We start from the raw sequence: 11,095 nt of genomic DNA, 5'->3' as shown, positions 1-11,095 counted from the left end.
ATTCGGCAGGAACTTTGACGCTTGCACCTCTTGTTAAAATCTTATATCATTTTTGGCAATCTCCCCCAAACATCTCTGTACCACACGATAAAATCTTCCACAATTTTCAGTTATAGTTTTATTTTAAATAAAAAATGTTGAATATGTTACGCCCATCAAATTTAGATTCGAATTATAATTATACGATTTACTGAAGCAAATTACTCATTATCTAAATAATTTGTACTAATCGAACTGCGTAGATGGGGACTGGATCTACATACTGATAAAAGCTGTACTCCATTTCGAGACAAGATTAATAATCAGAGCTATGTAGTTAGGTGTTTTGGATTGATCACGCAGGACCCGACTCGTGTATGGAAAGGGAGATCACCTCGAGTTTGCAGGCGTCGGTAGGAAAATGATTATGGATGCTATCGATTAAGTCTGTATGTTGTAACTGTAGAACAAAAAAGATAAAAAAAGACTAAAACGGTCTCTGAGCAGATTTCCCAATTCAGTTAGGGCTTAACCTCGATAGCCTCTGTTGTGAGCCCATGGCTGAAGGAGAACTTCTTCCCGGCTTACCGGACGATCTGGCAATTCAGTGTCTTGCAAGAGTGCCGACATTCTTCCATTCCACTCTCACTCTTGTCTCCAAATCATGGAAATTTCTTCTCCAATCTCCCAACTTCTTCAATTTGAGGAAGACATTCAATCTGCAGGAGGAACACCTCTTCCTCTGCGTGAGAACCCCCACCTCGTCATATCAATGGTACACCTTGCATCGACATAATTCCCAGACACTTTGCCGCCCTCTACCTCAAATGCCCACGCACCCTATCGGAGCGGCCTCTACAGTCTCCGACAATAAACTCTTTATTCTAGGAGGCTCTATTAACGAAGCTGTATCGTCCAAAGTATGGGCCTACGACTGTTATACCAACGAATGGAATCCCGCTCCTCGCATGAGAGTTCCCAGAGAGTTCAGTGCAGCAGGAACTATTGATGGCAAGATGTATGTCATGGGTGGTTGCCAGGTCAATACCTGGGCAGGGTCCACCTCTTGGGCGGAGGTATTTGATCCTTCTACAGGGGTCTGGAGTCCTGTGCCAAGCCCTGCCGAGTTAAGGGAGAGATGGATGCATGGGAACGCTGTGTTGGAGGGTAAGCTTTTTGCAATGGCTGACAGGGGTGGGGTCGTGTACGATCCGTCGACTTCTAATTGGAATTATGTTTCCACAAGGCTTGACAATGGGTGGAGAGGCAGGGCTGCTGTGGTTGATGGTATTTTGTATTCATATGACTTTCTGGGTAAGATTAGGGGCTATGACCTTGGAAAGGATAGATGGCTTGAGCTTGAGGGTTTGCAGAAGCAATTGCCCAAGTTCTTGTCAGGGGCCACTTTGGCCAGTGTAGGTGGGAACCTGTATGTGGTGTGGGAGAGGGAAGGTGCTAACAAGCATACTGATTTACTCTGTGCTGCTCTGGAAGTGAGGAAGGAATCAGATGGGTGTCTCAGGGGTACAATTCTTTGGTCTCAGGTTATCTTGAGTGACCTTCCCAGAGGAACATCGACCATTCAGTGTTTGTCTATGAAACTATGATCAGTTGGGGATTTTTTTAATGTTAGTTATGAACTTGGAAGGTCTGGAAGTTGCGACTAGTTTGGGCGAATGAATAATATACTGGCTTAATCTCTTCTGAGACGGTTTGTGCACATAAGTTTCCTCTTATTGGTTTCGATGCCTTACACATTGTTGCAAGAAAGCCCACTGTGCCAGCTCCTCAAATCACACGCATGTATCTGATATTACCAAGTTCGAATTCCATGAAGGAAGAACTGCCAACCTTGTGGAACGCAAAAGCTCGATGTATGGAAGCATTCTCTAATATTATGAACTCTAATGATCATTAGTTGGCTTTCTTTTCGTGTCTAAAACCCATCCATGTATATATTTGTTCATGATATTGGATTTCCTTGAATTCATGATTTATGAGGACTATAATAGTTCTGTTCCTCCTTTACATTGTCTTCTTGTTGGCTACTTCGTTAATGTTAAACATACGAAATATTTCTAGGGATTATGCACGATAGAGAGGCTGAAATTCAAATTAATGAATGGGCGATCATTTTGTTTTGTTTTGTTTTGTATTCCAGAAAACATCCATTCATTATGAATCAGACTGATACCATTAGTTTATCTCTTATTTGCCATGGCTCGTTCTATTTTGTCTCACTTTGTTGTCGAGTTCTTTCGAGGTATCTCGCATCATAGATTGGGTAAATTTTTTTATGCTAGCAGCAAGAATTAACCGTTAGCTTATTCCCTTCTCGAAGAAATACTTAATTTGCTGAATTTTAACATGCAGTATTAGCGTATAAGCTATATATACATTGATTCCTTGAATCATCTTTCACAAAGCATCCTCTAAAAACTGACACTAACCTGAGTGAGTTCATTCACGTAATAAATTGCCTCCTACGTTTGAAGTGTTGCATCATGCTCAAAACTATGCAATTTCTTTTGTTAAATGAATAACAGTCTATCCAAAACCAGTGGAAACAAGGGGAATGCAATACTTTAGGAGCCATCCATGAAAAGAAATGATAAAATGGTGGATATCCGAATTACATGGTGGTCCCATGGAGGCATGCTGCCTGACTTGTCAAGGTTGTATGTGAGTGTTGCAGAGAAGTGGTTCCATGCATTTCATGAGTTTTGTTGCTACCCTTGTGCAGAATAAACAGCAAGCTTCTACAGAAAATTATAATTTTTGGCATGGCAATCTTTTTTGATGTCCTCGAGTCTCACTTCCTTTTCATCTACTTGGAGTCTGCAGTCAGAATCTTTGCTCCAGATTTTCTGCTCAACCTGCTGTTTCTAATGATAGCAGATTTCCACAATTCACAACAATGTTGCTAGGATGCTTCTGGATATGATTGTGTAAGTAAATGTTGACGTTAAAAACTTACACAAGCATATCCAGAGGCATACGAGCGAGATGTTATTTCTACTTGTAACTTAATTAGACAGTTTCATGGACTGCCAAAAGAGTTAAAATTGGAATAGTAGGGCTTTCTTTCTTGCATTTGCAGTACATGTTATTCAACTATCCAAATTGGACAGCCTTTCTTTTCTTATTGTCACAATACCACTATAGCTAATGTCAAATCCATTAATAAATAAAGGCATCATGCAACGGGTTGAGAAATCTTTGCTAAGACTAAGAGCATGGAAAAGTTCCAAAGATTAAATCTCATGCTATTTTTCTCCCTCGAAATCATTGTTTATATCATATTTTTAGAGACTGAGTTTTGCTACTATAATTTTGACTATATGTTTATTTTTATACATGATTTCCAGCTTGGCTTGGAAAAGTTTTGTGTACACAATAGCCAGCTGGATTTTTATCCTGGGCTAGCTACTGCACTCAACTAGATTGCCTAGTTGTATTCTTAACTATTACATACTATTAGGTTGGGCACAAATCACACATTTAGCATTCAAGAAGCTCACCAACAATGTTGCCATTCATCTGTAATTTACTAATTAACCCCAGAATTCTACTTGTGAGAAAATAATGCAGATTTCATTTTACCCATGCTGCCGCTCCAGTAATTAGCTGATAGGCTTTCCTTCTGGAGTTGCCTCCAGCCGGAATTTGACTCACGCTGGGAAGCTGGTGTCAGGAAATGGTTTCAGACAGTCATAAATAGATTGGTGAATATATTTTTTTTCCGTTCATTTCTCTTTCCTCTTTGCTGCTATTGTTTTGCCCTGTTGTTCCTTGCACATTCCTGTTTACGCATCCTGCCGCCTATTTTCCTGGGAATGGGCATGCTTGCCACTCCAGAGAGTCCAAGGTGATCGGTCATGAAGGAAAGCGGCAACAATGTTTGAAAGTTTTTCTCAGGGCTAAGTCCCGAGATGGGTTATATGGTTCATCTTCCCATTCAATTCTGAAGGTTATGAAATCGACTGTGGACTCATGCTAGCCATATAAGATCTATTCTGCATTAAAGAGTCCATGATTCTTTCTTCATGCCATTGCTTCTCTGAAACCTCCACCAAATTGGGATTTCAATTTTAATTTTCTTCACAACCCAAAAATAATATAACTGTAGATGACGTGAATTGAACTATTTAATCCTGTGCTTCCCTATTGTTGGATTCTTTCAAAAACAAGTTGTCTCAAGGCAAGATAGTGCACTCCCATTTATTAATTACTGGACTGCATGGCATGTCTTTTTGTAATCAAAGCTTGCTGCAATGTTTGCAGTCTGTGGCAATGTATGCAATCTGTGGCAGCAGGGTTAAAGCACGCCAACTGTTTGACAAAATGCCCCAACAAAATGTCTTTTTATGGAACACCATGATCAGAGGCTATACCTGTATTAGGATCTTTGAGGAAGCTCTTAGATTATACTGTCAAATACAAGATAAAGGCGGACATGCTGAAAATTTCACCTTTACCTTTGTGTGTGCTCAAGGCTTGTGCTTTTCTCTCATATAGAAGAGGGAAAGGAAATTCATGATCATCTAAAATATCATCAGAAATAGTTTCGAGTCTGACTTATTTGTGGGGAATGCACGCATAGTTATGTATTTAGCCAGTGTATGAGCCAAGTGCCTTCCAATACCCTACTACTGGTGGCACCACACCAGTATATGGAGTTTCTCCTCTTGCATCTCTTGCATATGGAAGCTCTGCCCCTGTTAATGGTGGCACGGCCCCAGCATATGGCGACGCCACTCTAGTGCATAAGGAGGGCAAAGAAGGCAAGAATGAGCCTGTGGCTGCATTACCCACTGCCTGCTGAATATCCGCATTACCCTCCGCCTCCGTCTGCAGGCTACCCACCTTATCCTCCTCCTGGTGGGAAATATTCTCCACAACAGGGTTGCCCTCCTTACAATCAGAGCAGTTATCCTCCTTACAACCAGGGTGGATACCCGTCTTACAATCAGGGTTACCCCCCTGTCCAGCATCAGTCATCAAAGACAAACAAGATGGGATTGGGACTAGGCGTCGGATTGCTGGGTGCTGCCCTCGGAGGGGTGTTAATTGGTGACATGGTCAGCTATAGCTTACATGATGGAGGGGACTATGGCGGTGATTTCTGATAAGGTCGTCTGCCAGATTACTTGATGAAGTTTCGTACTTCGCCCTCTGGGTTGGTCATATTTGAAACTGTTTAGTTTTCGTGTGTATAGTTCTAATAATTGTAATGCTCGATTTGGGCTTATTTGAGTTGCAATGAGTAAATTATGTATATTCATTTCAATGCCCTCCCTCTCCGTGTGTTTGAATTTGAAGAATACGCTTCCTTTTCTGTTTATTTGTGAGTTTTGGTCTCCACTGCTTTTATTTTTGTGAAAGTGGGAAATTTTGTTGTTTTTCGTGAAGTACTACTAGACTGGTATTTTCTATGGGAATTCACTATCCTGCTGGATTGGGATTTGTTGGGGCAGGTGGTCTGAGCCCTTTCACAATTCTGTTTGGGATTGATATAGTCTAGGAGGAAGTCCCTCACCCTGTCCTATTTGGTTATGGATGAGTTGGGAGAATGTCCCAGGGACATCAACAGGATCAGATAAAATGGGAAAAATGGGCAGAGTCTTCCAGAGACTTTTATCCCCATCCTGCTGTGTTAGGGTTGAACTGGTCTAGTTTAGTAGGAAGTCCTCCCTTACCACGTGGGGTTGAGATCTGTGGTTAATACAGTTCATTGAGGAGTTCTTACCCTGTGCTATGGGATTGGCATGACTTCAAAACTTTAAAACCCTATTTTGGATTTGTATGATTTCTGGTTCTGAAATTTTAATTGCACCCAAATATGTGTTCTATTTATTTACTCATTTTCTCTGATTTCAATGGTTGGCGTGAAAAATATTTTCATCGTTCGATGATACTAAATACCTGAATGAAAACGATTGCTATTGACCATCCTTCTCATTAGTGGGTTGTCTACTTTTGATGAATATTTTTTTCATTCGTGTGCAATTACCATTTATGGTATTCTTGCTTCTTTTATTGTCCAGTGTTTTGGTGGTGGTCACATTGATTTGCAAATGCATGCTGTATTGTCCATATCTAAGTTGGTTGTTCTATTAGTCTTGTGAAAATTTACACTGCAGAATTATGTAATGGAACAATACATGATACACACAAATTATGTGGAAAATCCTAATAAACAAGCCATGGTTGGGGAACTACAGCCAGCCCCCTGTAACCCCCAGATTTCAATTCCTGACCTACAGTTTAGTCCTTAAGAAAACTGTGCTGGGACACTGATATGGTGCCCATGTTGATTATTCATCAAGCTGAAATAGTACCATTAACCAGCCCACTCCTCACTATTTGTCACTTATAAATATTACTAGAATTGACACCATATTCTAACAATTTGTTCATTTGGCGGAAGATTAAATGTCAATTTGTACAATATACAAAAATACCAGTATGATTATTCTTATTCTTATGGATACATGTTTGAGGTTACCTAATGGTAGAGAGCTTATATTCTTGAAAAAAAGCTTATAATGTATACCTTGCATATGAAACAATACTTCTACTTATAAAAAATATAAAAAGTCACATATACTTCAAGCTATCTACAGACCCAAAAACAAATTATCAATTATAAAATACAATCAATTGATTAATTTCTCATACTTGACTACTTCTAAGTTTTAGTATGCTTTAGTTGTGATTACAAATATCTTCGTGCGTGTACTTGCAGGTCTTAGCATGCTGTTGGTTTTACTTCTCTGTCTCTTTTATAATTGCTTCGTGATTTTAGGCTTTTCACAACTATATTACTGTTTAGATGTCTAATAAAAAAGATGATTATTCGTATGGGTGTTTGCCTTCATTCCGACTTCTCTAATTTTCCCTTGGGTTCATTCTTGCGGTTTTTACTGTGTGAATTTCTATAGAGTTTCTATATTGTACCAAACAATTTAAGATATAAGCTAGAATGGGATGCTTAAGTCAGTATAAATGAAAAATGCTCGGACACTATCTGCACTTACGGGACAAGCTCTCAAATTTTGGCTGATTTGTTCATAGAAAATTGATACCAACATCTTCCCGATTGCTAGTTTTGGTGGAAATTCGGCCAGTCTTTGCTTGGAATGCTTTATGTGCTAAATTCCATCCATTCTTTAAAAAAGGTTGTTTCAGTGATTGAGAAGAGTTCTGATTGTTATTTTTGGGATGACAAGTGAATATAAAGTTTAGGTTGTCTTTTGTATTACTCTGTAAGATAAGGTCACAAGGGTAAGGTATGTGAAACATGAAATTGACTTGTTCTTAGATAAAGAATAGATGGTCACTTTAGTATGAAATGTGAAGTGCAGGGTGTATGATAGGCAGACAACCCAGTAGCCGCCCAGGCTAACTTTGGGCATCTATAACTCCTAATTTGTACGTTGAAATTTGCCGATTTTTCCGACGAAGCTTCGTAGGTGAGTGAAGAGCTAAAAGTGAATCTTTCAGCTTTTTCACATTTACGAAGCTCTCTGTAGAACTTGTAGAGTCTGAGGTTGTCTTAAAGTGCAATTTTAAAACATTTGCCCAAAAGCCGTTATGTTCACCCCCCAATTGTCACTCACCAAAAAAAAAGTACTTTTTGCATAAATGGATCAATCAACAACCAAGAAAGCTAAATAATATCAACTATTAGTACATGTGTGAATGGCTCTTAGTACATGTGCTATCATTTTTTTTGGGGCTTTTTATGAGTGGTAATTGAGGAGATAGGTAACGATAGAAGTGGCAGTCATTTAAGCATGGGCGGAACTGGCTCGTGTCCCCTAGTATGGATCTCAACCATAGGAATAAATTCTCTATATCTTGGAAAATAGTGGATTACAGACTTCAGACTGATATTTTCGTGAGAATTTTGCAATATTAAAAATAATAGAAATTGTTTAGCACTGATAGAAGGCAATACTTTGTAACCTTTTTGATGCAATCAAAATTTTCCAGATATATGATATAATCCTATGTTTCTGATGTTGTCCACTATTTTCTGACATTATTTTATATTTATCTCATTTTTTGTGTTTTTCTCACTTTGAACGCTGGAAAATGCAACCTGAGAAATTATTGGTTTTCATGATTTAGGAATGAGTTGATAATATACATCTTTAGGAGGGCTGAGATGTATCAAAATGTGTAAAAAGAAAGTGAGAGCTTTGATATCAAGAACTATATAAGATTTTCTAATGAAATTGTTTAGTGCTTTTTGCTATTTGTGAACTTTATATATTGTGATTTGGTAATATGAATTAGGAGCACTTTTGTTTATTTATTGCTTTGTCATAATTCATGATTGAGAGTAGGATAATATTTTCGTTTCGAGGGTAGTTCTTTGAATTTCTTGAAAATTTTGAGTTCAGATGCTCGGGAAGGTGTTAGCATAATGGTGGTCTAGAATTTTCTGAGCACTATAGAAATCAAATCTCTTTACTAAGCAATGGTGTATCATATGGAGATGGTAGTGTGTCTGATCTTCATAAGAAATATGGTTCTTGCTCAGTCTCTTATTTCATCTAATATGAATGCTACAATGTACAAGACTATAAGCTCTATTTAAGCTCTCCAATCAAACACCTATCGGCGTATCCCTTGCACCTCCTTTGGGTGCAAGTGCTAGTTAACTTTGAGTTGAACTGATTTTAGAGTGTGTTTAGTTGTTTAAAGTGGAAATAAGCTGTTTAGCTTGCAAATTACAGGCAACTAGTAGAATTAGATTAGGTCACTGGACTAAAAAGGATTTTTTTTGACTTAGAAATATCAGTGTGGGGAAAACCAACTGAAAATGATAATTGCACAAGGACTTTTAACATAAAAGGATTGTTTTACTTAGAAATATCAGTATGGGGAATTCCGAGTGAAAGTGATAATTGTACAGTGGTTCTGATGCGGAGAGCTCTAAGAATCATTCTTCTAAGTTCTAACTCTCTCCAGTGTCTCCTATCTTCTTAATCCTGCTTTAGAAAGATAGTAGGTGCATATTGTAGGCATCAGTAATGAAAAACTGACTATTCACCACTATTCAGTTAAGCTGTCAATGTGTATTAACTAATAGTAACTATTACTCTTTCCTTATTATTGCATTAGCTCCTCTTACACATTTTGATTGAATTCTGTATTCCGACCAGAGTCCTCAGAATAGGAGAGATACAATCTAAACTCTTACCGAATTTTCTGTTTAATAGAAAAAACTGCCATAGAAAGCAAGATAGAAATGTGATGACACTTTAAATATCAAATGTCAATAATGTAATTGCCACCCTGATCTAACTAGTTTTTTTTTTACACTTCATTCTGATTCTGAAAGGTTCTTGAAGTTTGATGTTTTCCCTAGATCCTTATGGCTCGGACATTCCTTCAATAATGTTTTAATATTTTACAATACGAGTGATTGTATCCAAGACCAGAACTAGCCTCTAAACTAAGCTAAACTCTGCTAGTGGTGCAAATGCATAATTGAAAAAAACAAATTACGATCATTACTTGTATAACTATCAGTTAGGTTACCAGTTAATATAAGAGCCAGATTATCAGAAAGCTGCTTTGTGCTATTTGAATGTGGTCCATATGAGTTATTGCCCAACAACTTAAGTAATTTTGTTTTGCTCAACCGAGTCATCTGGCACACCTAATTCTCAAGCTTTATGTTCTTGATTTCAAGTCGAATGTGATGGAGCCTTGAAATTTTTGCAAATTATAGTGTCCATTCAAAACATTTTATCAGGTGGTTCACTCAATAGAAGATAGGAATGTTATGATATGATATTCTTGAACAGACACATGAAGACCCTGTGTGTTATTTATAAAATGACTGGTCATTGTTGTAATATGGTTACTGTCATGGTGATAGCCAATTGGATAAGAAAATGTGAACAGATATGTACAAGATATATAGTGTTTGAGGCTTCAATCTGAACTGTACAGCAACATACAGATTGCAAAAGGATTTATATAAAGTACAAGTGTCTCAAGGTAGACCTATTCACATAAAAGCATTACAGGATGTATTATTTTAAAGAGTTAGCAGAACTTCATGAAGTATGAAAGATTTTGAAGTCATTTTCAGTTTTTGGCCCTTCAACAGATTGATGATTGATGAATTCATCAGAATGGTAATAGTATTTACAGATTTACCTCAAAGAGGCCGTCAGCATTTTTTATTCCAATGTATTCCTGTGTAGTTGTATCTGTGCAACCAAAATTTTGGAATCAGGCAGTAGATGTAAGTAGCAGTCGTCCAGAAGTGGATCATTCTGAACAAAAGGTGTAGTAAGATCAGAGGCACCTCCATAATCTTGTGTCTTTCCCAGTCAGTGGATTGTAATCCTAAAGTGATCATACCGTGGCCCACGCATTTGTTTATATGACATCGCATATACTCATTGGTCGCAGTTAATGGATGAAGAGAGCCTGCAATTATATTAATCTATTTGAGATATCCGATGATAGAAGAAAATTATTCTGGGAGGAAGCACTGGGAATTTTATTACAGATTTAAATCTTGTTCGATGCTAATTTATTCTGGTTGCAGCTGCAGAGAGGAAAGGATATGCGCGTGTAAAAATTATGTTACTCTCAATATGCTCGATCATGGAGACCTTAGTACTCATACTTCACAGGGCCTCCCGAGCATGAGATGCATATCACTTTGTTGCTCGGTTATAAAATTGTTTCAATTTCTGAGCTATGGTTATTTTTGAAATTTGCCTCATTTTAAGCTTTAAATTGGTCTTTTCATCTCTGAGTTTTTTAAAGATCTTGTCCTTCAACATCTCCGACTCGTTCTCATCTCCGCTCAGCACTTCAAATTTCCAAAATCCGGGTTTCGAGTCAAGAGTTGGAGAGACCCAAAATACAGATTTTCAGTTCTATCATTAACCATTAACTTTTAAAAAGAGGTTAAGATTTGCCTCTAAAATTAACCTTCAAAAAAAGAGAGGTTAAGATTTGCCTCTAAAATTAACCTTTTAAAAAGAGGTTGAGATAAGCCTCTAAAATTAACCATTAACCTCTCTTCTACAATAATGGTTAAGATAAGCTTACGAGATTAACTGTTAACCTTCTAAAA

At 37.8% G+C, this 11,095-nt stretch overlaps 1 protein-coding gene across 2 annotated transcripts in view; it reads left to right on the top strand.

Annotated features, from left to right (window-relative positions):
* The first annotated feature begins 239 nt into the window (after window positions 1-239).
* The window catches only part of LOC149536281 (F-box/kelch-repeat protein SKIP6-like), a 31,516-nt gene continuing 20,660 nt past the window's right edge, over window positions 240-11,095 (top strand). For both annotated transcript variants that reach the window (XM_089804305.1, XM_089804306.1), the window contains exon 1: window positions 240-1,853. In XM_089804305.1, the coding sequence (XP_089660431.1) occupies window positions 537-1,586 (1,050 nt within the window). In that variant the 5' untranslated portion in view covers window positions 240-536 and the 3' untranslated portion in view covers window positions 1,587-1,853. The remainder of the gene's footprint in view (window positions 1,854-11,095) is intronic.

Source organism: Cupressus sempervirens, chromosome 10 (genome assembly GCF_028749045.1).
Source record: "Cupressus sempervirens isolate cs-2001-9-10 chromosome 10, ASM2874904v1, whole genome shotgun sequence".
NCBI classification, from domain to species: domain Eukaryota; kingdom Viridiplantae; phylum Streptophyta; class Pinopsida; order Cupressales; family Cupressaceae; genus Cupressus; species Cupressus sempervirens.
Note: the sequence above shows the minus strand (reverse complement) of the source record. Positions and strands in the feature narration are given on the sequence as shown.